Raw genomic sequence first — 27853 nt, forward strand, 5'->3', positions numbered from 1 at the left:
TGCCAAAATGCACATTGCATGTAAAACAATGAGCTATGTGGTTTATTGTCATTCATTTGTGATTGCACCCCTATGTACCTACATATATTGAAATGTACCCTGACCTCAGAAAATGCATTGCATGTTATGAAGCATAAATAGGATAGAAGGGACAGTGCAATGCATATTAAAAAAATGCATGCGTTGGGGTGAGAGGGACATTGCACAAGTACTATGTAATAGCTCACATTTTGGAACATTGTACAATTCATTTCTAATATATACCATTAGGCAGCCCATACCAGAATACATAAACTAATATCATCTGTATGGGCTGCTGCTTTGAAATGAAAAGGTCAGTTTATGCTGCCTCTGGAATAATGGCGCTTGTGTATGGGGCTGATTCATATAGAATGAGTCTGAGCACCATGGACATGTATTTGTTTTATTAGTAACCACCAAGTTCATATGCAATATAAAGAATTGACCTTACCTTTGCCTCATTAAGGGGATATTGATGCAGTTGGCAGCAGCTACAGCAGCAAAGGGCACAAAGCGACCAATCAGGGAGGGCAGATGCTGCCAATAAAAAATGGAAAACATTTTTACCATGCTGGAAATAAATGACCGAAGCACAAGTACATCAGAATGTTAACACATCTTATGGCTTGCTGAACTATAAATGCTGCATGGGTGTTGAAACCAAATCCCAGGGGCTGTAAAGGCTGCAATTGCTGACCAGAGGTATGATTGAATATCGATAACCCCACCACCACCACGGCTTGCTGCTATTTTCTTACTTCTCACTGCGGTACAAAGTTATGGGGCCACCAAATGCCCGTCACTCTCTCCTAAACTCGAATGACAAATAAAAAGGCACTCTTCATTATTAGATCAAATATTTATCAAAAGTGTCTTTGTTTTTCAAAGATTTTTGTTACAGCAACATTAATCCAGGGGTGAGAATTGGCTCTATATGGCCATCTAAATATCAATTGTAAGGTTTGCGGACAGATCTTCCCCTAGTGCCAAGTCTACAAATCTGTATATTTTCCACAGTTATGATGATATGCAGTACATCAAGTTTAAAAAAATTATAAAAATCTTTAACTCAACTAACTTTTAATTTTTAGACAATAAGGCCTCTATTTAAAAAATATCCCCCTGTCAATTTAGTTTCCTTCATATTTGTTGTTATACAGATAGCATTTTCTATTGTAACAGCTGTGCACTTCTGGCCAGATTGGCCACTAGGTGGCAGAACGAGTCATTGGTTTAATAGGAGCAGAAATGAGGAGTTTAGAGAAATTTGACCATCTATCTGTAAGTTTCAAATTCACAGAGGGATATTTAAAAAAAAAAAATAATTGAGCTCCAAGTGTAAGTACCTCCATCAGATTTTTATTGCTAGTAAGATCCAAGGTTGTAAGCTCTCAGGGCAGGGTCCTCTCCTCCTGTATCACTGTCTGTAATGTCTGTCATTTGCAACCCCTATTTAATGTACAGCACTGCGTAATATGTTGGCGCTATATAACTCCTGTTTAATAACAATAAGGTATGCATAAAAACACGGAGGACACCTCATGAATTTACTCTTTAAAATGGAATTAAAATTTCAATTGCACCTTTATTAAACAAAACATTTTGAAAGGAATCTGTAATGCCATTCTATTATGTCCTGATTTTTGAGGTTCATATGGCCACTCATACACTCATTGGCCACCTATCTAATCAACCCATCATATGGCAGCAACTCAATGCATTTAGAGCTGATATTAACCTCCCTGGTGTTATAAATAATAAGTATTTTTAAATGTAAACGGGGTACATTTAAAAATTCCTATTATTTTAAATTTCCCACCTGGTCCCGTCCCCCAGCCGCGCACTCGCAAGCAGATGCACGGCTGACATCTGCTTCCCCTGGCCTCGCGTCCCCAAGGTTCACATGCCAGGGACGCAGATGCTATCCCGGCATCGCCAGGGGAAGAAGATGCCGGGCATTGCTGGAGGACGCAGTGGGCTCCGTTGGAGGATGCCATGGGCACCGCTCACCAGGTAAGCTTTAAAACTTCCTGGAGAGTTCACCCTGAGTGTGTCTCAGGGTTACTGCATTTGGTGTGGATAATTCACCCCGAGTCACACTCAGCATTACTGCTGAGGAGGTTAAGGCAACAGTAACTCAATCATTACAACCAAGGTATGCCGAAGAACATGTCTGAATGCACAACACATAGAAACCTAAAGCAGATAACCTACAGCATCAGGAGAGGACAGCGATTGCAAATAATTTTGTAGATCTGTGAATCAGATTTGTGCCCACCTCATATAATTAGGTACCACAATTATACCTTGTATGTTGATGCATCAAAATATGTTGTGTATACAGAGAGGTACAAACCACCTATTCATAGGTTTAATTCCTATCCACCAATGTGTTCATATAGCCAAATGCAATGTACAGGAGGGGGGAACTCCAGACTATCTCCAATACATTTTGCAGTTATAAAAGCTGCTTCCTTATGCAGATCAGATGTCTAAATAATGATGTACACAAATACTCCAATCAGGCAGTAATACAATTGGTATATAAGGGATCCAGGCTGTGATGGCTACCTCAAGGCATCTGAAGCATACAAGGCAACTAATAGGACAGCAGCATTGGTCAGAGGAGGTTATGGAATATCATTATGTGCTTCTTTCAACATGTTTTGTATAGTAAAGGTACATTTTAGATTTTCATTCCTTGGTATTCTATTTATGAGGGGTTTTATTCATCTATAGTTTTGCTTAAAAGTGCCTAGGAATTTCTATACATACCCTAAATATTGCTGCTTAGCTGGGATGGTGCCCTATATTGTAGATTGCATAATCTATTGTAGTTATTTTTGTTCCTAAAGCTTTTTTTTGCTGTCTGTACACCTAATAGGGAGATTGGGACTTTTTTCTAATATGCACATGGACCAAAAAAAGCACACACAGAAAAAAAACCCTGCAAACCATTTGGTATCCAAAATATACAAAACGAAATTGGCTACAGTTGGATCTTTAATATGCTTCCAGATAAACATTAAACACATATTTCATCTTTATCAAAACGCTGCATGTAGCATTAACAATACGTAAATTACAGTTGTTAACAGCTGCCACATCAGTTGTTACTTTGTAAAGGGTTTACCAGTAAAAGTTTAAAAAAATCCACCAACAGGCATGGCTCTTAAGGCCGCCTATAGGGTCAGGAGTAGTGCATTTAATACAAAACACCCATATTTACCTTGGTCAGTGACTTCAGACCCAGCGCTGTTACCACTGCCCCTGTAGTAGCGCTAACATAGGCTGTTGCTAGTTGGCTGCAAGGAAATACAAGAGAATTATTTTATGTAATATACTACTATGTGTCCAGTGTGCAGAATCTGATTAATAAGTCTTATTTGTGGCTATTAGTACTTCTGATGAACCCAGATTGGATCATATTGTTAGAATATATGCTAATAGCAGTGCTGCAGTTAATACTGTAAATATAGAACTTACTCACAGCACCAGAGTGGGGTCCAGTGTAGGTGGGCTTTTAGGAATAATTAGTTATTTGCTCGTATTCCTTCTTAAAGTGGCCAAACATATCAATATGATCACTCAATCATTCAATGTAAAATGTTTGAAATTAAATAGGAATCATATACTACCGACCCTCCATCTGATCATTATGTCATATTACTATTATAGATTGTTAAGATGAACAATTATCTGCATGTGTGATAATTGTAATACAGATTCATTACGTGATGCTTTTTTTCCAATTTTTTTATTTTCTGACCACAGATTGATACAGTAATGGCCACTTTTAAAGGACAAAGTGTGCACATAGTAAATTCATTGTGAAATCTTGTTAAACACACCTTTTTGCATCTTAATACATATACTAACCCTAACAGAACCTGCACTACAGGATACAAACCAGTTTCCAATAGATAGGTGCTTTGTTCTAATATGCCTGTACAAGGGTTTCAAGGTTCCTTTATGCCCAGTTGCAAGTGTTCAGATTTTGCTGATTGCCATGGTATTTGCCTCTAGAGATCTGCAGTTGCAATGAAGTCATCATTGTGTCTGTGCATTGGGGAAATGCACAGGGAAAATGCAATGTAATAATACAATTATTTTTGGAGCAGCCATGTACTAGGAGGCTGAAGTTTACACAATGGTTTACCTGTTTGAGATTGGTGCGTCTCCACTTCTGTTGGTGTAGTTCACTACGGCATTGAAGGACTGATTTATCCACTGCCATAATATGACTGCCGGGGTTGTTCTGCAAATAAAAATAAATGTCTATAGGTAATTTTAACTATACAGAAATATTATTAGAGTATTATCAGGTTTGTTTTATTTCCCCATTCTCTTTTAATGGTTGATACTGCAGAAAAAGATATAGGAGGTTATCATTATTGGCATCCTCCTGAAAATGCTAATTGCTTTCCAGAGTGTGGTTTCAATACTTCAGAGTTTCGGACTTGTAACAGTCATGCAGCAAATTTACCGAAAAAAAAAAAGAACTTCATATCTCTATTATTGTGCTGTATGAATCACTCAGGAAGTATTTAAGTTGATGCACAATCATGGCAATCATCATTTCTAGAAGGAGAGGTCATAAAAGTGTTCATACTTTCTGAGTACAAGTTGCTTTTAAACAAAAATTTCTGTGTAGCTTTAATTAGTTTTGGATTTAAGGATCTCAAAGGACATAGTGTTCCTAGTTATACCTACTACAAGAGAATTTCCTGATCATTCATTTCTCCACCACCATTGCTTTTCAGTTTGCTGTTTAAATAGTATAAACCCCCCAAAAAAGGTTTAAGCTGCCAGTAGACCAACCTGTAATTTTCTACAATGTTTTTTGCTTCATCCAGAACTTTTGGTCCAAGCAGAACATTACGAGGATCCGTCACCATGAAGAAATGACGGGCTCTTCCTTCAAAAGTGGTCTGGTCCCATCGTGGTTCCTTAATGTTGATATTGAATGGAAGTTCTTCAGGCATTGTCTGAAAGAAAGTGAAGGACTAATAAGAAGCAGGCCAGGTGAGTTTATTCTCAAGTAGTTGTGGCAATGTAATTACCAGGTATCTATGAAGGCAAGCTGCTTTTGCTGACTTCTCAAATAAACATTTTTGGCTTATTTTGAAAGGTTCAAAGTTTACTAGCTCACAGCAATTGGAAGCTTCTAATTCACTGGGTCTGATTTATTAAAGCTCTCCAAGGCTGGAGAGGATACACTTTCATCAGTGAACTTGGGTGATCCAGCAAACCTGGAATAGATTTCTTAAAAGTCATTTGCTATATATTAGCAAAGGTTTTCAACCCTGGACCAGATCCATTGTAGATTTGCTGGATCACTCGGGTTCACTGATGAAAGTGTATCCTCTCCAGCCTTGGAGCGCTTTAATAAATCAGCCCCTCTGTCTTAACTCCAGAAAAAGAAATATGACTGGTTGATATAGGTTGCAGCTCCTTGCACTTGCCTAATGAATTAGCCTGTTAGGGTTGCACACATGGTAATGTCTATACCTCTACTATTTCAGATCTGCTAGTGTTCAGTGCTGGAGGTACTTGCAAAGGCAAGTAATTGGCATTTCATAGCCTGTATATAAATGATTTCATTAAATGTACTGCCTGCTGCTATTGTGGCCTCACACTCCCCAAAGTACTGTATAAAACGTCAGCATTTTGCCTGTTTCTACAGAGAAAGAAATATCTGAGACTCCTACACACATAACTAAGCTTCTCATTTTTTCCAGACCCTTGCAGACAGAGAGCCAAAACAAGTTTGTTGAAAGCATGCCCAGACCGTTTCATAGAGACTTTCCATTCCAAGCTTTTTATCCTGCAAATATAATCAATTTAAGGTTTCCCAGAATTGAAGGCTTAGTAACTCTTTAACTGCCGAGAAGTCAATGTAAATCAAAATTACAACTCAAGATATTTATTAGTAATTCATGAAAATGCTTTAGCGCTTATATTAATTGATTGCTTTTACCATGATAAAGATCATATTCCTGTTTGTGATTATGGATAAGATATCTGCACGTGTGGTAGCTTCCAAAGAAAGCAACTCTTTTCCTACAGGCACCCAAAACCTAATCTGCAAACAGACATTACATTTCTGTCATTGGAAATTATTTTTTGTTATGCTTTACCAATACTTTACACACAGAGCTATTCGATCACATGGGAAGAGGAGAAATGGGAGAGGAGGATGAGCTGGAGACGCCTCGCTGCATCCTCCTCAATAAGATATGACAGTGGTTTTTCCTCCTTGGTTGTTTGGTGATCCACTATGATGAATCAATAAATAACTTTTAGGGAAACCTGTACACATGCTAGATTTTTGCCTGATATGATCATGATAATATTACTAGATCAGTGTTTCTGAACTGAGATTCCTCTAGAGGTTGCTAAGCTTCCTTGAGCAATGATCAGTTTGTGTCTCTCAGGTCAGTTTAAATCTTTTTGGCTATCTGTAAGGGTGACATTCTTCCCACTGGCCAGCAATATAGGAGAACTTCTTCCTACTGACCACCACATTGGTATACTGTATGATGTGGATATAGTATTTATAGCATAAGCTCCCCACAACCTGAAAATTATTTCAAGGGTTCCCCACATTAAAAAGGTTGTGGTGTACAAAGCTTTAAGGTGGGTCCAATATAACACAGCATGTATGTAACGTTAAGAAAAAAAACACATAATGCCATCTTTGTTGTGTGATTGGTGGATATGGCCCATGCTTCTATGACCCTTATTAACAGTATCTGCATGCCAAGTTGACGCTGACCGCTCATGCTAATATTTTTCCCTTCCTATTCCCAGCAAAATACTATTGAAATCATGAAACAAAACTGTTCTGATTTCATTAGATACCTGATTTTATATCCAGTGGCATTATCACTAAATTTTCGCAATGTAGGCAGATAGAATGGCTGGCGGAAGGGGAAGGCGGTGTACTGTACATAGCTTCCTAAATGCAAGAACTGAAATTCAGTGAATGAATGAGGCATGCCAGGGACAGTTCAGCTAAAGAGGAAGGCATTTCTATGTCCTATTATACTTATGTAACTTATTATATTACACTTACAGTGGGTCCCCTTCCCCACTTTAAGTGTTAAGTGATTGTTTGGTCTAGGGGTCCATGATTTAGGGGAAAAACTTACCTGATCCTGCAGCAGCCAGTACTCTTCTTCTTTTTACTAGACCAGTCCCATCTAACCTTTCATTCTGATATCATTCATTTTAATGCAGACCTATTGGCCTTGTATTGTACAGGACAATATAAATTCAGAGTGAAAGGCTGCGCAGGAAAACGCCGCTTGCTGCAATAACAAATCTCTCAACCCCTAAATAAAATGTGAGTTCAGAGTTCAACTTTAAAGCTGGTGTAAAGTATGCTGCCAGAACCCAGGGTTTTGCCATAATGAGCAAATATAAATATCAAAATAGCATAAATAGATATTAAAGCTTATTTTCCCACTATAAGAAAGTGGCTTGCCGTGCATTTCACTGCAATGAACAGCCGCCTGCATGGCTGTCTGTTTCAATGCTGATTCCACTCATTGCACTGAATGGGGCAAAAACAGAACTGGGTGCAGCAGTGCTCAGGGGTGTAGTCGTAAAAAAAGGATAGGGGGCACGCAGGGAGAGTCTACAGCGGGGCGTTAATTGATGCTGACAAACATGCTAGAAAAGAGTAAGGGGACAGCGTGCCCACGTGTGCCCGCTCCACTACACCCCTGGCAGCGCTGCACTATAGGAGTGCACTAGAGTGCAACACATAAGTAAGAACATCAGACATTGCTCTCTATGCAATATGGCTGATCCTTGCATATTGCATACTGTAGTGAAAGGAAGAGAACAGCGCCGCACCTTGTGGGCATGAGACCTAGGAGGTGAATATAATAATATTATGTTTTTGAATAAATAAATTAGAGTTTAAAAAAGTGTTCATATTAAGAAATCCATCTGTGAAATCTCAGCCTGTCTCTGCATAGATAAAGGAAGAGTCATTACCTATGTCAACAAACGTATTACGCCATCTTGCCATCAATAGTGTTGTGTTACCATGACAACTGTAAAAAGAGCCCGCTTTCACAAGGAGGGTGGTGTCAGGTTTTTGTATTAGGAAAATTCCTTTGTTTGTACGTGTTCCAATCCTGAGGAACGTTACATAACAATTGTGTTCTCCAGACTTCCAATGTCATGGATAAGGAAATGTTTATTGAGATTGTTTCCTGTAGAATACATACAAGCTCGCTATCAGCAGCAGCAAATTATAAATTTTAGAGGAACCTCATCTGATCTGTGGGCACGGAGACTTTAACATCCTGTTCAGCAGATTTTTATGACTAACTTGTGTTTTTTTTTCATTTGGAGGATTTAGTTAGCTGTGCCAAGACCCCACCCTAACCGCCAGTACAGAATAATGTGGAAATAGTTTTCTTCTGCCTGCAAATGGCTTTTTTATTTGCAAATCCTTATGTAGAACTTTCACTCCATAGCTCAACCAGCCATTATTAATGTTATTATTAATATTATACAGGATGTATATAGCGCCAACATATTTTGCAGCGCTGCACAATAAATAGGGGTTGCAAATGACAGACGCATACAGACAGTGGCACAGGAGGAGAGGACCCTGCCCCGAAGAGCTTACAATCAGCCATCAAAATATATCTGTGGTTCAGTTTGTTGTGTAGAACCAAACGCAGGCAAAACTTTTGATGCCTTTTTATTACTGTGATTTTATTATTTTACCATTTATATGTAAAATAATGCATTCATACAAATAGCAATGTATCACCATTGCATTCTATATTAAGCTGGAATGCAATAAAAATATAATGTATGTGAAGCCAAGTCATCAATCGGATATATGCTATTTCATTGCACGCTAATCGCACGGCCTGCCAGACTGTCGCAAAATAAACCTCTGATATAAACCCCATTGTATATTCCCATTGCAATGATACATATTCTATATTCCCATTGCAATCTTCAGATCTGTTCTTTACTTTATTGTAAGGTTTGATACAAACTATCAATTTGTTTCATACCGCAACCCCCTCTTCCCTCCTTACCATTGTCTGGCCAAATATTCACGCCCCAGGCTACTAATCACAGTTTAATCCCTTTTACTAAAGACAGTCCCAGGGATTATGTTAGTCAAGGAAGTAAAGAATGATTGTAATCCTCCAAATATTCCCCCGCCTTCTAGATTGTAAGCTCCTTGGGGCAGGCTCCTCTCCTCCTGTGTCACTGTCTGTATGTGTCTGTCTTTTGCAACCCCTATGTACAGCGCTGCGTAATATGTTGGTGCTATATAAATCCTGTTTATTAATAATATTAATATATAGAATAATAAGAATCCTTGGTCATTATTAGAGATATATTACTACCACCAACCCTTCTTCTGAAACAAATGCAACCCCATCAGTGATGTACTTCTAACAGATAAATCTGCAAATAAATTGGTAGTAAGACACAGCTAGTGACATGACTATGGACTTTGTACAGCGATGCATAATATGTTGGCGCTATATAAATACTGTATAATAATAATACCACCCATTGTATAGAATTATAGAGGAAACACTTACGCTTTTCTACGTCCTTGCTCAGAAGTCAAACGCTAGCAAGCATCCAGTGACAGCAGTGACCTCTCAATGACATCACCAGCTTGTACAGTACATGGAGGGGGGGGGAACAGCCTAACTTGCAAAGCCGCCCAGCCTCTCTGACAACCAATACATTGGAATTAAAGCAGAGATAAACAGTTGGAATGCATGTGACTGGCTGAGCCAGTTTTGCTGTCAGTGGAGCAGTAGTGGGAGGGTGAGGCAGTACTACATGGGTTGGCTGTCTAAGAATAACTGGCTCACATGGGGGAGGAATGGAGGGAGGGAGGCTGGATGGGACCAGCTGCTGCCTGATAGAACATATTAAGCTTCTACAAATCATGTGAGAGAAGCAGAATCTTTTTTTTTTTTTTTCAAAACAAATGACAAAAAAGGCAGCGATATGAGTTAAGCTGCAAGAAATAAAAACCTACTAGATTGTAAGCTCTTCGGGGCAGGGTCCTCTCCTCCTCCTGTGTCACTGTCTGTATCTGTCTGTCATTTGTAACCCCTATTTTATGTACAGCGCTGCAAAACATGTTGAAGCTATATAAATCCCTTTAAATAATAATAATAATACCTGTTGGTTAAATCTTTAAAACACAGCATGAATTATGTAAAGCCCAAGCTTCAGTTTAAATCTGCTAAATACATTCCATGTGCATCAAAAACAAAAGCCGTGCAATGTCTTACAGATTGTTTTCTTTCTAAAGCAGCAACAACCTGAGTAGAATAGCCTGTCTCCTGCCAGCAGCTGCAGTGGGACCCTTGCTTTCTGTGGAGAAGCTGTGATCCCTTTTCCATTTTTTTTCTACCATTAACACACTGTCATATGGTGACAAGGCTCAGCTATCAATGCTGTATCCACAGAGAGTTAGTGTTGTCACCCTTGGACAAGCCTGGAGAATACTTTCCACCTTCATAACATGAGGGGATGTTATGTAATCTAAAAAGTTAACCTTATTTGTGTTTACTGCACAAGGTGTCACCTTACAAGATTTATGGCAGAATATACACGGTGTTTTTTTTTTACTCGCAATCAGAAACTATATAACAAATCATTTTTATTGGTATACAGTTGACAAACGAAAATACAGTCGATAATCCAAATCCTTTAGTTGACATGAATTTCAGAGTGCATTTTCAATGCAGGGACTGAAGTACACTGTTTTGCCACTAATGTTTTGATGGCGCTGTTCTGCAGAAACAGTTGTTAGGTCTTGCTTGCTACACTAAATACACGTTGAGATGTTCCTGCTGCCCGATCCCTGGAACTGTGCCAGATGTCCCAGGAAGGCTGGCCTGTGTGTGGGTGTGAGTATAACTTTCAAAAATAGGGAATTTTCAAAAATCCAGCACTCCTCAGGTCCGGAAGTTGCCAGATTTTTGATTGTCAACTGTATTGAACAAAACAATAACAAAAAGGAGTTGTCCCATGTTAATGTGTGCATTTAGGTGGCCAATTTATTAAGATTTTATTAGATTAAAAGATTATTTCTGCAGAAATACCAGTGCTATTCACATTCAAAGAAGTGTTATTAAGCTGACAATATTGTAACTTTAGTAAATGAGCTGCTGATGACTAATATTTAGCAGTGGTTTCACTAGTACAGACACATTTATAATTAGCAAACAGATCGCCAGGCCGCAAATTACAGGAGGTTGGTGGGGTTTGTTTCAAATGCTCTATTGGCACTTTTGCCATGATCACCATTCTTCAAAAGTAGCAATCACGGCCATAACTGTAATATATTGGCCGTGTATACCACTGTCCAGTATGGTGATCCATTCATTCAAATGAATGGGATTCCTGATTGACAGTAGTTGTAGTGTAAACAGGGTATGGCGATCAAAGTATTGATCACCATCATATATAATATCTTATCTCCCTTTTTCTAAATCTGACATTTTTAAAGTGGTGAACCAAGAAGTAGGGATCAACTATCAAATCTGCCACTTCTTTAAAAATGGGCCCCTAGGCCTTAAAGTAAAATGAAAAGCTTAAAGTGAAACTGAACTTAAATATTTAAAAATTGTGAGTCGGCAGGTTCTTTATTGCAGAGAGAAATGGTAGATGACCCGTCTGCAACAAGATAAAGTTTAGCTGCCTGTTCACAATTTTTTACAGGTTCAAGATCTTTAGTCATCTTGATTGGCCAGGCCAAAATTATGCAAGGCTGCATTCAAACACTCAATAATTGTTGTTGGAAATTAGCTTTCACAATATTTTCCAATGACAAAAGACTGCACAATGCATGAACGAGCTCTGTACATACATACAGGGCAGGGGGATAATGAGTGAGTGGCACCCCGCTGTGCTCTCTCCCCTTCACTTGTATTGCAATTGTTCATCATTCATCATTCAGGGATCCCCTAGGATGGATCCATGAATATTGTCGGACCAGCATTATACACACGTCAGATTCTTGTCTGATACCAGCCCTAAGGTGATGATTGGACAAGAATCATCTGACGTGTGTACGTACCCAAACTCCTGTACATGTGCATTTCAGTTTATTCCTTCCCCATAGCCAGGTGTCATGGGATCATACACTGAGCTACACATCCACAGCTCAGTGTAAATTTGTTTTAATGTATGTAATGTCCCTTCTGCAATAATGAACCTGCCTGTTTGCAGTTTTGTAATACTTAGGTTCAGCTTAAAATCACTTTTTGTTGACTTTTCTAAAAGAGAGAGTGTTTAAATCCTACTTTGGGAGAAATGACACAGATCTGGAGGAAAAGCCTTCTGTATTAGTCCCTTCAAAGCAGCTCTATCTAAAACACGATCAGATATTCAGATAGTAAGATCAGAAGAATTTCCTGCCTTGCCACTACATTTTACTGATTGGATTTGTGAAGTGGACTGAGTTGTAGGAAAGCTTAAGCCATGCAAACTCTTTTGTGCAACACACAGAGAAATATTAAGAATCAGTAAAGATATAATATTAAAAATCTCCATTTATTTCTAATTACTGTTGTAAATTTAACATCTGATTGCTTTTTATATTAGCAATATGCCCTTCAATGTTGAGATATCACTGACCGCAAAATGTTTCTGTATTTGTTAATCATTGCTAGGTCACAAAACACTGTTTATAGCACACTAAACACACACTACACAAGCATAACATTGTAAAGCATTGGAGAAGGGTTTGTGAACTTCTTGACTATATATTCCATGATATAATCCATTTACTGGTTAAAGGAAGCTTGCCATGAAATATCGGGCAGTTGTCATTGCTGGTGTTCTGATAATGCTGTCAGTGGCTGCTCATCTGGCTTCAATACTTTGTAATACACTTGGAACACAATGAAACACTATGCCTTTAATGCCTTAAAGCTTTATAAATCTGGACTCTCCACAAACAAAACTCTGACACATTTCACAGCCCTAGTGGGGTTTCATCATAAAATAATGTAATCATGGAACTCTGATAGGTAAATAAAAACTAGAGAAAAGAAAGCTGGGGTTTTTTAGGCAAAACAAATTTGTATTGTATATTTCACACAAATAATCATATAAAACAACAATGGTGATATGTGGTCATTTCCATTAAATAAGCATGGGATATGTAGACGATTAGCTATACATGTCAGATACCTGACTAAATGAGTATATGACGTAAAGTCCCTTGGCCCAATGCGTTTCTCTGGCCAGCTAATTTACTATTGTACATCCACGTGGGTGCTGTAGAGAGGCCGACTCCCTGCCCTCACAAGACGAGAAGCCGATTTTACTTAACCCCCTGCTGCCATTCCATCAACACACATGCTGCACGCTGATACTTATATTTGGTGATGACCAAATGGAAAGCTGATCCCATGCAGCCCCCACTGTCATCTTTTCAATATACATGCTGCTGATCTACAATAACTTCTTGCAATATCCTGAACTATCTGGATCCTTTATCTCTCTCCTCATCATTATGGACTTAAAATCCTAACCCTAACGAGACAACTAGCTACACCGTATACCAGTTATTATTGGTCTCTGCCAATCCCCTGAGGAAGCCACACAGTGAAACGCATTGGTAAAGGGACTTCACGTCTTATACTTGTACTATTTATGTGTTAGCTATTATACTTGTACTATTGATGTATAGCTAATGGTCTACATATCCCATGCTTATTTTTAATGGGAATTACAACATATCACCATTGTTGTTATATATGATTAATCATGTGAAATATACAATAGAATTTAGTTTTGCCTAAAAAAAAAACAGCTTTCTTTTCTCTGCTTTTTATTTACCTATATATTGTGGGGTGGCAAACATTAACATACAAAGGAAGGATTGCTATTGTTACTCTACATTTGACAACTCTGATAGCCTTTAAAACAGCTCTTAGATTTGTTTGAAGTTTGCAGAATATTTTTAAATGTCACTATAATGATTCCCATAAAGACATGTTATTGGGATTCCCAATTTGGAGCTGAAAGATCCTGCTCAAGGCTTGCAATAGCTTTGTAAATGGTTGATAGGAAACTGTTGTGCACACTGCTGATATGTGCTTATACGTTGAACTTTTATATTCAATACTTAGAGGTGGTGATCATTTTCCAAGGACCCCTCCTCTAATTTATATGCCTGACTTCCCAAAAAGGTCACTGCAGTCGTGCAGACCAAAGCCTGGAAGTTAATGAGAAATATCAGTGCGGTGGAATCAAGTACAGAGATCATCAAATACATTCTAATAAGGTAAGGCAGTAATTATAACTAACTTGTGCAAAGTTACATTTATAAGTTAAGTTTATATGTTACAGTCCATCCTCCATGATGGCGCACAACTGCAGGTTGTTTGTGTGGGTTTCTTCTTGGTACTCCGGTTTCTTCCCACCTTCTAAAAACATGCAGTTAGGTTTATTAGCTTCCCCTCAAAGAGTCCTTCTCACATCTTAATATAGAAGTACACGTGTAAACATTCATGTAACTTCTCTACAAACTAATAACCAAACCCATATAGGTTTATAGTAAATGTTCATTATGTTTTTGTTTTTTTTAAAATATCACATCTTCATTATCACTGCCTCAATATCTTCCTGTGCAAACCTAATTCCTTCCCTCAGTTATGTTTTTAGCAGCTTATAATTTAATGATGAACTATAAATGTATCTGATAATTTTGTTTTCAAAGTAGCACAATAAATGACTAATTCGGTTTTACATATTTATTTTTTTGGCTTTTTTATCCAGTAGGAAAACAATTACAGCTCCAATGAACTCTAATGTTGGCAACGTTTTCCAAGATCCTGATAGCTCCATTAAAGATGGGGCTTGCTCTTTGGATTCTTCAGATTCCAGTCGCAGTTACAGCAATCTAGAAAATAAGAAGGAGACCTGGCACAGCTCTTCCAACCCCAGAACCACCATCCTCCTCTCATTGCTCTACCTGGCACTCCTAACTTTCTTTGGTAGTGCAGTTCTGTTGGCAGAGATGCATCGCCACAGCCAACAAACTCACAACGTACATGGATTTCTCACAATACTGATGCTAACCTCTTCAACTTGGATGCTTTGGTTTGGGTGGACGTCTGCAAAAAATAAAAAAATTAAAATGTACCAGGATCATCAGGCTGGAGCCAGCTGGTTAAAGAGTATGAATGACATTATTTCTTTGTCTTACAAAAAACAATGTAAATTATTCATAATACAAAATTCTTCTGAACATCAAGTTTTGTAGTTTATGGTCTTTTTTTTCCTTTAGGTAGTAACACTAAATCTCTTCAAGGTAAGGGGAAATGCTTTCTTAGTTGGTATTATAACAATTGTACCCATTGGAGGACTCCCCTCACTTCTTGTTTTGGTAAGAACCATCTACTTTGGATTTCTCAGTTTCTGTCCCAGTGAAAACGGTCATGGGGAGTAAGATAGGGCATCTTCCTTATAGCAACACAGAGCACAAACATCAAAGGTATTTTAACACGTCCTTAGTTTGCATTCCCTGACCCCCCCCTAAAGCCTACCAGACATTATCTAAATGACCCAGTTATGATAGCCCTCATGATCATCATTTCATTGGTCTCTATGCTTCACTATAGATGGTGGTGGTATTTTTACAAATCATTTTCTTGTTCTATCTGTAATTGAACCCTTGTTCCTTGTTGTAGGTGGGCTGTGCCTCTTTGCTTTGGCCACACTGGTACTGGACTGTTTAACACTTGGATATTACCATGAGCTGCATCAATGCACATCTATAGTGGTCACTTCATTTCCCATTGTACAAGCTGTATTCACAATCATACAGGTAGGAAAACCAAGCAAATCAATACTTTTTTCCTGATATTTTATACACTTGTTGGTCTGATTTATTAAAGTTCTCCAAGACTGGAGAAGATACACTATCATGAGTTATCCAGCAAACTTGGAATGCATTTGCTAATAGCAAATGCTTTTTAAGAAAACCTTGATCACCCAAGTCCGCCGATGATAGTCTATCTTCTCCAATCTTGAAGAGCTTTATTAAATCAGGCCCTATATGTACAACAGAATCCATAATATTATACAGCAATAATATTGTTAATGTTTTCTTCCATGGACCCACAAGACTGAACAATTTTTATTAGCTTTTTTTTTGTTTCTTTCAGGTCTCTCTGCTTTCATTCTATGCCAAAGTATGTATTCAGGAAAAACAATCCCTGAACAGGTAACAGCCATGGCCAAATATCCTAAAACGGCATTTGTGTTTGTGCACAACCTGTACCAGCTTTAATAGAATCTGCAGTGTATCCTAACTTTAGGTGTGAGTTCTGCATGTTATTTGTGATATAATTTTATATTTGTATATATATTACAATATATATATTACATTCCCCTCTCCTTCTCTCTCTCTCTCCCTCTCTATCTTTCATCCTCTCCTCCTCTCTCTCTTTTCTTTTCACACTTTCTCTGTAATTGCTGAGCTTGCTGAATAATAATCGTATGTCACAGATTTATTCCAGTTGTTTCCTGGAAATCCTGTTAATGTAACTTCACACATGTGTGGGCTTAGGTTTAGTATACATTTCTGGCTTTGTGTTACATATAAATGACATGTCCTACTTTGATTTCAGGTTTGGTCTGATGCATACACTTGCTACAAATATTTTAATGTGGATGAGCGTTGTCCTTGATGAGTCCATGAAACAGCTGGAAGAAATTTATGACATTCAAAAAAAGAAGATGAATCTCATTGAAAGTAAGATAGATGAACATGAGTATTGTGCTTGGATCTTTGGGATGTTAAGGTTTTATATAGCATGCACAAATTGTGTGATGTGTATCAGTTGTCTATCCCAGAGTATATTCCCAGTGATATGTATATTTAGTAACCACAAAGTGAATATGTGGGCAGTCTATGAATAATAAATTATTTACCCATTCTAAACAAAAGGGGAATGAATTTTAAAAATATTAGCTATGTTTTAAGAAATGTTCCTATAATATCAAGGATATTGGCAGGGTACAAGCAGATGTTTCTACGCTAAATGAAACCAGCACAGATTCTTGAGAATTTTTGGGGTGAAATACCCTAATTTAAAAAACACCTAGAAAAGTCAGGGGTGTCTTGTGTAAAGCTTTTTTCTACTGCTTGTTAAGAAAATGTATTTGTGGAGTGTACAAAGTTGGACACTTGTAATGGCATTGGGCTGAACAGAGCTCCTGGGTGTTTTTCCTCCATGTTGGTGCCCAGTATTTGTGATCACTGAGTATCACTCAAAGATTGTAATAGTTTAAGGAATTATTCCATACAACCCAAAGTAACTCCCAGCATCCGGTAAGGCCTAGGTAAACTATAGTCTTGGACTTATGTTAGTTATAACACATTGCATTACCTTTTATTACTTTTTCAGCTCCTGGAGGACACACAAACACTTGTGTCTGCACTACAGACCTCTGCCATATCTTCTCTGAAGGGGCAGCTTACCTGCACCCATTCAATATTGAGTTCAGCCTCTTCTCCTCTACAATGCTCTATGTCATTTGGAAGAACACAGGAAAGACGAGCTGTACCCCATCAGTTTCAGGGCACACTAAAGGCTCACGTCATATCAATGGAGCTTTTGTAGGCTTGATCTTGGGAGCCTTTGCCATTTCAGCAACATTTGGAGTAATGATTTCTTTTGGTGTTCTTGCCAAGTCCCCCACAACGGTTCCAGAAGCGCTGCGTATTTATTATCTTTTTAACTCTGTACTTCTGTCTGCAATGTTCATTGCTTCTGTGATTGGGATTGTAACCTGCAGACTTCAGAGAGGGTTTCTGTTTGATGATAAGTCCAAGAGCGTGGTAAGAAGTTTGGACATTACTCTTCTCATGGGAAGCTCGTGTGGTCCATTACTTGTATCTGTGTTTTCCTTGGTAGCCATCTTTTTCCTGCACATAGAAGGGAATCTCTACATCCTGGACCTTTGCTTTTCTCTATGTAAAACTATCCAGGTACTTGGTCAGAATCTCTTTATTACTGAGGCACTTTACTCTGAGCCAGCACAAACTAAAACCACAATGTTAAGTGATGATGGAGTCTTTTCCATATCCCAGGACCCCGAGACTGAGGACAAACAAAATGCAATAAGCAACATGTCCACATTGTTTGGTCACCAGCAATCATTTTCCGAGAATAAAGCAAGCCCAAGGAGTTCCAAGGTTCTGATGGACTTATGTACAGACACACCAAAGAATTTTCTGCCTAGAAGCATTGAGATGGACAATTCTCATATCAAACAAATAGTAAAGGAGGAGGGAAAGGAGTCCTTTTTCAGAACCAGAAGAAGAATTCTTCAAAACATCTCAATTCTTTTAATATGCTACAATATATCAGTAAGCACATTTTATGCATAAACATTAACATTAGACATATCAAAAGTTTGATCCTTCCTAGTTTTGTGACATTTTATTAAAATAAAAAGAATATAACTAGAATATAATAATGCTATATCTTGGGGAAGCAATAGGAGGCAGTAGTGGATCATTTTATAGTTTGCAACGCTAACTTCTTCAATACCATTTGAACCCGAATTAGCTGGAAACAATTCATGTGCATCAAAAGAAGAGGTGTGCAAAGTTATTTTTCTGTAAAAAGCAGCCAAAGCCTGAGTAGAAAAGCCTGTCCCTTGTCAGCATGCTGTAGTAAACCACTCTGGGTGGAAGCAGAAGTCTAATACATCCCCTTTGAGTTTAAACTCTACATTCTGCAAAGCTCATGCTTTCTTCTAATTGGAAAGCTTTGGTTCCAACACTTTAGTGATAAAGTTTTCTACCTAGTAGTTTTGTAACCTAAAGGTTTAACACATTGATCTGTATCTTTTGCAGGTCTGGATCCTCTACGCCTATGGTACCCGTCCACACTTGGTCAGCCAGATTGAGCAGTCCTTCTATGGCTTCACCCTCTGGGTGATCGTGGTAAAGATTTCTCTTCCTCTGGGGATCTTCTATCGCATGCATTCTGTGGCCAGTTTATTTGAAGCGTATTGTAACATATGTGATGCGGCTGCCTATTAAACAGCTTTTGTTTCTCCAACCTTATTCCAGAACACCTTCTTTTCAGTATAATGACATCCATCACATTTACAAGATGATTGTTGGTTTGTAGAATAGTAGAAAAGGCTCTTTGATCCTTTCATGTTGTATTATTATTATTAAAAATAATATTTTTATTAATTAAGAGGATTTATATAGGCCAACATATTACACAACACTGTACATTAAATAGTATGCAAATCATCAGACCCACAGCCTTCAAGTGGAATGGGCATATTCTTGACATGAACATTATGTTTAAAGGCCATTCAGATTTTTATTCAAAATAAAAACATGTCATTTATATCATCATATATCCATCAGTCCATGTTTTTGAACTTAATATCTAGGTTTTGGTAAAAAATGTAAATGCACTCAAAAGTGAAGTTTTTGGTGGGTTGAGTCAGGCATGTCCTAGATTATTAATCTAGATTAATTATAACATGGGGGAACCCTTGAAATAACTAGTTTACTACCACCCCTGCTATAATTACAATATTCACAGCTCACAGTTTATTAGTATAGTGGTCAGTGGGAAGAATTATATATTGCAGAGCAACAGGAAGAATGCCACCCTTACAGATAACCAAAAACATCATTTAAACCACTTAAACTGACCAGCGAGGCACAAATTTCTTATTGCTTTTGGAAACTCTAGCAAACTCTGGAGAAACTCTGCTCTACATACTCCACATATTAGAGCTCCCTGTATAGTTATTGGCTTTGTTCCTATCCACCGGGGAATTTTGGGTTCCCATGCCAACTTAATGCACACCCAATATAAAGTATCTGCAAAACCCACCAGGGAGAGTGAGACCCCATCCCATGGGCCACAAAATGTGTACAATCTCAAGTGCAAAAATCATCTTATAAACTCTTGGGGGAAATATTAAATACAATGTATCATGTTTTCAGCAACAATATATAAAAAAAAATAACAGCAAATGTTTTATACAATACTAAATAAAAGATCCCAAAACATCAATGATTATTTGGTTGGCAACCTTAAACACCACTGGCCCCATATCAAATTACAAATTACATTGTTGCTAGTTTTGGATAAAGAGGGAAAGAATTATATTTATAAAAAAGATACAATGCTTTAATATTTCCATGTTTACATTACAAATTTGAACATACAGGTATATTGCCTGCAATAAATTAATGCAGTGACTTTCTATCCCACTTATTTAACAGCAGGTTCTTGAAGGACTGGCTGTGTTTTGCATTGTGTATTTGTGAGTCTGAGAATACATTGCACTTGAGATCTTAGTGGGAGTATAATAATTAATTCATTAGTCCTGAGTCACTCATCCAAGACGCTGTAATTCAACTAATGGATAGGAAAAGTTACTGACACTCTGCTTACATTACCTCCTAGAAAAATCCACTCATTTTAACATCCTCTCCCAAACTTATTTTAATAAGAAACAATTCTGTAAAAGCATGTGTCCATTTTAATAGTTTTCTCCTAGTTTTAGTTTGGGGACAGGTTAGTTCTTCTATCATGCTTTAATTGGTACCATGGTGAATGTGTGCTATAATTAAAGTTAAAGGTGTTTGCCAGTAGTGTACAGCATTGGCTACGGTGACAACAGATAAATGCTGGTCTTTCCAAGTCCAACTCTAGCCAGGGAAGGATTACAACGTCTATTAGGTGGCAAAAAAGAGCAGCAATTCCTGATAATTGCTTCTAAACTTTCTTAACTTAACTTTTTCCTTAACCTCACTAAAGATCCTTGGGATGTGCTGGTGGAGGAGATTTTACACAGTGTCCAACTCCCCCATCATCAATACCAAATCTACAATACTATACAAAATAAAGGTTGTAACATTGCATATGCTTATCAAAATAATACCACTGTGAATGTGCTGTAATCAAAGCTAAATTACAAATAAATTTTTAATAAACAAAATATTAGAGTGTGACTTATTACTGGCTGACTCACCAGGCATGATTTTTTAAAGCTCTCCAAGACTGCAGAGAATACACATTCAACTGTGAAGCTGGGTGATCCAGCAAACCTGGAATAGATTTCCTAAAAGTCATCTGCTATTTGTTAGCAACTGTTTTCAATCCTGGATCAGATCCATTCTAGGTTTGCTGGATCACCCAAGTTCACTGATTAAAGTGTATCTTCTCCAGCCATGGAGAGCTTTAATAAATCAGGCCCACTGTCCTAATAATGTTGAAGTCACTGTTAGTGGTAGCTGCAAGAACTATAGCAAGAAACGTGACTGCCAGGCAGCAAACATTTTAAAATAAATGTCAGCTTCCTTTTTTCCTCAAATTAAATTTCCTTTAGATCTGCGTTGGAATTGTAAATTTGTTGGATCTAAAAATAAATAGGTGTTCTTACTGGCCACCAAACAGGTAAAAAGTTTCTGTGTGGTCATTCCAGGGCTCCTAACACAATGGGCCTGGTTTATTAAAGCTCTCCAAAGATAGATAGACTTTTATCAGTGAACCTGGGTGATAACATCCGGTATGGAACTCTGGAACGCATATATTGATACTTTCCAACAATTCTAGACATGCCAGGCTGATGTGGGCACAATCTGGAAACCTTTTGGGAAAGAATGTTGGCTAATTGCTCTTACTATGAGATCCCAGAAGATCCTGCCTTTTTCTTACTGGCCCACAATGGTTTTCCTTTAAAAACGTACCTTCATTCTACTATTGGACATTTAATATTTTAGGTTATATCTATTTAGATTATATCTATATATTGGTTAGATCCTGCATACCACTGTCAGTTTCCAGAATCTCCATCTGTTTGCTTGTGGTTCAATAAATTTATTGAGATTATGGTAATGGATGATCTTACCTTAGGAGGAACAAGCCTTGGCACAACCAATTTATGGACTTCTCAGCATACAGGCACCACTTAGGCCCAGTTTGAGAACGCCCATTATGGCTTATGACGGTCTTTTTTCAGTGTATGTGGCTTTCGTAACTTTCATATAGCCTGTGTTTTGTTAGTCTTGCATGTTTCTTCTGATACTGAAATCACACATCGGCCACTAAATCCCCAGAATTGTATTATTGACCAGGATTTATGTCCATACGAGTTCATGATCAACCATAGGTATGCCGTGCTTTCCCTTATATAAAAGTTATATAAAAATAATGTAGTTTTCATTTCAACTTTAATACTTTTTTATGTACTTTAAAGAAAAAAAATGCAAAGCCTTTTAGTTTGTTTATACACACTTGTCTTGTGCACCTATTTTTTATTGTATGGCACTGCTTAATTATAAATAAAAGATAATAAAAACAATAGTAAGAAGAATAATATATGTTTTATACACATATGCTTGCTAGTATATCAGCTTTGTGCCATTACCAAATATGGCCACTAGAAGGCGCTGAGTGTGGCTTCATGGTAATGATGTAATGACAGTGCAGGGCAGCAATAGATTATCCCTCTGCAAGGACAGCTACCAACTGTAAGTTTGCTTTTTACTTGCTCTTCCTTTAACTTCTTTGGAAGTATTCTTTTGTAGGAATAGACTTTTATGTATGTATATACAGAATTAATGTCTCCTAGGCTGTGCTCATCCATAGGATACCAGAATATTGCATTGGAAAAAAACTAGTAAACACCTTTAATTTAATTGTTCCTGCTTTAGGATATCTTAGAAGACAGGTGATGGTATTTATTTCACATGAAATCTTGTATTTGCCATAGAAGTGCCATTTAAAGGTCTGTAAAAATGTATTTTTGGGGGCTTGTTTGTTATTTTTTATCTATTGTTAATATATTTATTATAAAGGTAATGCAGGGACTGCCAGGGAATTCTTAGGGCACCTGATCTGTTTATGAGAACTGATACCCAGGAGCAGAACAATGCAGCGGAATACTGATCGGAGACTACAAGAAAACTTTTATCCTCTAACAGATCTGCCATTTCTGTACATATGGGGATCTCATACAAAGTACATTTGTGGACAGTTCCAGAAAAGAGTAGAAGGTGCGTCTGTGATGTACGGGTTATTGGTTGTTTCTTGGGAAAGGTAGACTATGGGCTTTGGTAGACAGATGGTAGGTAATGCCACCTTTGAATGCAGTGCTGCTAAAATGCATGAATAATAAAATGCAGCAAATGCATCTCAAAATGTGCAAAGAAACTCAAACTTTTCCATCTACCCTACACCATTGCATAAATGGAAATCTGCCCGACTACCCAAGCCTTACATATAGAAAAATAAATTCAATTTATAGATACATTTGTATTTGTTGGACTTCCATTATACAGATATCCACATACTGAATGATCTTGGGGGGTCCATCCCTTTTGTCATCATTCTGAAGAGGACATCACCCTACACTTTTTGGCTGGTTTGATTGTGCATGTTTTAGACAACTATTGATGATCCAACACAACTTACTACCTATTTAGTAAATGTCAGCTTTTCTAAGCAAAAAATGATCATCTATAGCAGGGTTTCTCAAACAGAGTTTCTTCCTCCAGTGTTTGCTAGGGTTCCTTGTGCAATGAGCAGTTGGTGACTCTCAGGTCAGTTTAGGTGGGACCAAAGGTCGCAAAAAGGCTGATGATTTATAAAGCAAGGTTTTAAAATCCAGGTCATGTAGGTGCTTTAGATATATTATCTGCTTTATCTGTGTTATCTTGGCATTTGTAGAAAAGGATACCCATCGTCTTCTATCTGTGTTTTCAGTCCTTCTCCATCCTTAGGGATCACTTACAGGTCAGGATATGTTTAGCAGACTTCCAGGTAGGAGTACGGATGTGGTAATTAGTAACCATAGTCTTCTAGAAGACTCACTTTAATGTCCACCAATGTTTATCCACCTATAAATATGTGGATAGTGCTGAAATATGTATGAATATGCTGGGAGGTTTGTATCAGTCAATGGTTTTGACTTAAGACAAAACCATTGACTGATACATTGAGTTGTGAGTTTGTTAGTGTTGCAACAAATGAAAACCCACTGATATTCATAGACGTGTATATAGATGCATAGTGATCACTCCTGGATAGCTTTTCCCAACTGTTAAGTGTCCAACAAGCATTCAGTACTGTTTTTGATGAACATATACTAAAGAACAACAACGTCCAATGCTGGCTGATTTTTCAGAAGGCAAACAATACATGTTGGCCATACACCAAATGGCATTGTGGGCAGTCACTCTTACAAGATAAGTTCAGATGGGCCATTTTTGTCAGTGGGACCATTGGTTGAGTCTATGAAATCAGGTTAAGCTGCTAACCAACTTGAGACTCTGCACAGCAACCAAATAATACAAAAGGGATTCTCAGCATCTTCAATGTGTTTCCATTATAACCAGGGCTTTGGGCAGTGGTCCCATCAGTCAAAAATATCTGGACAGAACTTAATCCAAGGGTTGCTGACCACAGTGAGGTTTGGTGTATGGCCAACAACAGGGGTGGACCACATTAATTAGTCTTCAGAAAAGCAGCCAGCATTGGGTGTTGCTTTCGGTCCACTTTCTGCCCCATTTTCAAGCACTTTGCTGTCAAGTCACTCTGTCAAAGTAGGAAGATAACAGGGAGTCAGTGCATACTTCTAGACCAGCCTTTAAGCCCTTTAATTTGCAGCTATCAGGGGTTTTTCCTAAAATAAATGTATCATGGGTAATTGAGAAATGCCCGTTATATTGAAGGTAAGTGTAATAAATTCTCTCCTACGGTGGTGGTCAGAATGTTCCCTTAAAGACATTTCAAAAGTTTGTTAGTCTTACATGTGACACTGCTAAGTAGTGCACCAGAATGAAAAGGAACCCAAGGATTCCAGAGAACCCTGGTTGACAATATCTGCTCTAGACTGTTCTTGATTTGAGGGGTCTGACCAAAAAGTGGTATTTAGCACTAAACCCCTTATCTATGGTTTTCTTTGGATGCTCTGGTTTTCCCCCAAAAACCAAAGACACATTGGTTTGTTGATAGACACCTGACCAAACTGGTCCTGATGTTCTTGTATATGTTCAGGAGGAGCATCTTTGGGTATTGTAATTTTGTGGTACTACAAAAATATGTAAACCAAATGTCTGTTAATCTGTGAACACAGAAATACCAGACAGCAGTTTGTCTTTAAAATAAGCTAGGTGATAGTTAATTTGCCACCCTGTTTGATGTTTGTCATACAGTGAAGTGTAACATCAACCTGTTATATGATCTTGACTTGTCATCCCTATGAAATGTCAATCAGCAGTGCCGGAAGCTTTCTGCCTAAGAGGATCCTTCTCTCTAGAAGCAGTACTGCTTAGTAATGATCCTTTGATTTTTAAGGGGCCCATACATATAGAAAATATCAAACACATTTGGTAATTTTACACCTAACCTCACCAACAATTGGGCTGTATATGGGCCATCCTCCAATTTTGAACCCACCAGGTATGCTAATGCATATCAAATAGCTGGAGGAGTCAGTGTGCTGCTAGGAAGGGCGCGTGGATAATAAAAAAGGGGTTCCTTGTATGCTCCCCGCTATATTCCATTTGGATCTGAGTACCACCATCTGTATTAAACAAACATGGATGACCAAATGTTTTGTGGGTAGATCCTGTGTCTGATCTGTGTGTATGGACACTATGGGTCTGATTTATTAAAAATACACCTTCATCAATGAAGCTGGTTCATTCAGCAAACCTGAGAAAACAAACTTCAGCCATTTCATCTAAGGTCAATAGACTATATATTCCATTTTGGTTTTGTGTTTTGATATACACTTTTAGTTACACACATGTGATACAAATGCAATGTATATATATTTGTAAGGGACAGATAGATAATAAAAGTATGCTTGAAATACTGTTCAGGAAACCTACAACTTATAGCTTATAACTAAGTATACAAACAATACACTTTTATTTTACTTTTTTTGATTGATGTAATGTTCAAATCATTCATGCTGTCAACTACAAGTATTCAATTTACCATCCACTTGCTTTGGAAATCTATTTTTTCATTGTTTCTATTTTGAGATAATGTTTTCGTTGTTGGATAGAATTGAGTTGGATACATTTTGAGATTTTTTTAGATAAAGCAGTGTTTCTCAACCAGGGTTTCATGGAACCCCAGGGCACCTCCAGAGGTTGTAGGGTTTCCTGGAGCAATGAGCAGTTTGTGCCTCTCAGATCAGTTTCCACTGACACCAATGATCATTTTGGCTATCTGTAAGGGTGACATTCTTCCTACTGACCACCACTCTAATGAGCTGTAATGTGAGCTGAGGATATAGTATTTACAGCAGGGGTTCCCTTAAGATCCAAAAGTTATTTCAAGGGGTTCCCCTGTGTTATAAAGGTTTGGAATAAACACTGAAAATCAAAATGCCAAAAATAAGAAAAAAATTTTTCCTATGAGTGACAACACAGGAAAATAAAACTGGTGAAACAGGATCTGTGTGCTCATAAGGGAATCAAATACCTAATATCTTCTGTTAAGAGGCTGGTTATTTTATTACCCATCGTTTGTAATTTTATATTAGTCTCATGAATAAGATGGAACTACACTTTAATTATTTTATGGGTGATACGTGTACTAGGTTAAGCTGGAAGTCAGGGTCATGTAAGAGTGTGGGTTGTAATGTACATTTTAGAACCAAAAACACAGCTGTTGATCAGCTCTGCTTACAGCCGAGGTAAAGCAAGGCCCAGTCCATTAATAATCCATGTGGTCAGGTATATCTTCCAGAAGCACTTCTCTAACATGTGAGACTGTTTTTCAGGGCTGCACACTAAGCAATGAATATGTAAAGTCCGAGATTAAATGGAAACATAAAACAAGATCTTCATACTGTCATGATTAAACTATTAATGAATTGTGTAAACACAATTTTATTCTTCTCTATAGACTTTAAATAAAAAAACAAAAACAAAATATCACCAAAATGGTAGTTCTAGTTGACAAAAGACACATACAATGTCTCTTTAGTGAAAAAAAATAAAACTCTGGCTGCGGGTGGAATTTTGTCTGCGCTCCATAGCCCTGCCCTGTGTAGTATAGAGCTCTGCCCTGTGTGTGCCCCCTGCTAGGGTCAATGTAACTCCTACACATGCTGGAGGTCCGCCAAAGGTTCAGTGAAGATGGCACCTTCTTAGAATGCAGTGATGATAGCCTCCTGGACCTGTCATCACTGCAGGGTGGCTGCACACTGGTAAGTAGGTTCCATAATTGGTACCCATGTTGTGTATACACCCACCAAAGAGTATACTTCCTCTTTAACACAATATTGTAATTTTAAAAGTCATTTTCAATATTCTCCTTGTACGGCACTTTCTTATGGAGTGAAAATAATTTGCTCATGTCTTTCCGTTGTATTTCTGTGTTGTCATCCTATCACAAGAGCTTGCAATGGAGACCACAATTGAGTGCGTCAACCCACCTTATACAGGCATGATTGACTGCTGATGTAGCAAAGGTGGAAAATATAAAGTGTAGAAAACATTTTATGTTAAAAAGGAAATTGTAGTACAAAGGGCCACCCAGGGTCTCCCATGATGTTTAAATTCCCTAGTCTTGGAGGGCTTTAATAAATCAGGCCTAACATGTCCTCCTATTGGTGCCATTGTTCCTGCAGCCTATCCATATGACCCTATGGTGTTCTACTTGCTGAAAAGGTAAGTATAACGCCTCTTTTTGTTCAAGGTATCCACGGTTTTTATATTTTAGAGTTTTGACATGATTTATTTCCATCTGAATGCATTAAAATCTGTAATACATTTGTTTGGGGC

General features: G+C 37.9%; 2 protein-coding genes across 2 annotated transcripts in view; one reads left to right on the plus strand and one right to left on the minus strand.

The window, feature by feature from the left end:
• The window catches only part of SFXN3 (sideroflexin 3), an 8407-nt gene extending 3807 nt beyond the window's left edge, over positions 1–4600 (minus strand). The window contains exons 1-4 of the mRNA XM_072424856.1: positions 4583–4600; positions 4181–4299; positions 3251–3326; positions 473–558 (exon numbers count right to left, since the gene is read on the minus strand). Of these exons, the coding sequence (XP_072280957.1) occupies positions 473–558; positions 3251–3326; positions 4181–4299; positions 4583–4600 (299 nt within the window). The remainder of the gene's footprint in view (positions 1–472; positions 559–3250; positions 3327–4180; positions 4300–4582) is intronic.
• A 248-nt stretch (positions 4601–4848) lies between these two features.
• On the plus strand, positions 4849–16940 carry LOC140339933 (proton channel OTOP2-like). The gene is made up of 5 exons (XM_072424857.1): positions 4849–5046; positions 15744–15880; positions 16221–16279; positions 16686–16810; positions 16912–16940. Exons 1-5 carry the CDS (start codon positions 4926–4928, stop codon positions 16938–16940), a joined length of 471 nt encoding a protein of 156 aa, XP_072280958.1. The 5' UTR covers positions 4849–4925.
• Positions 16941–27853: the final 10913 nt, after the last annotated feature.

The sequence above is a fragment of the Pyxicephalus adspersus genome, chromosome 10 (assembly GCF_032062135.1).
Source record: "Pyxicephalus adspersus chromosome 10, UCB_Pads_2.0, whole genome shotgun sequence".
Taxonomy (NCBI): Eukaryota; Metazoa; Chordata; class Amphibia; order Anura; family Pyxicephalidae; genus Pyxicephalus; species Pyxicephalus adspersus.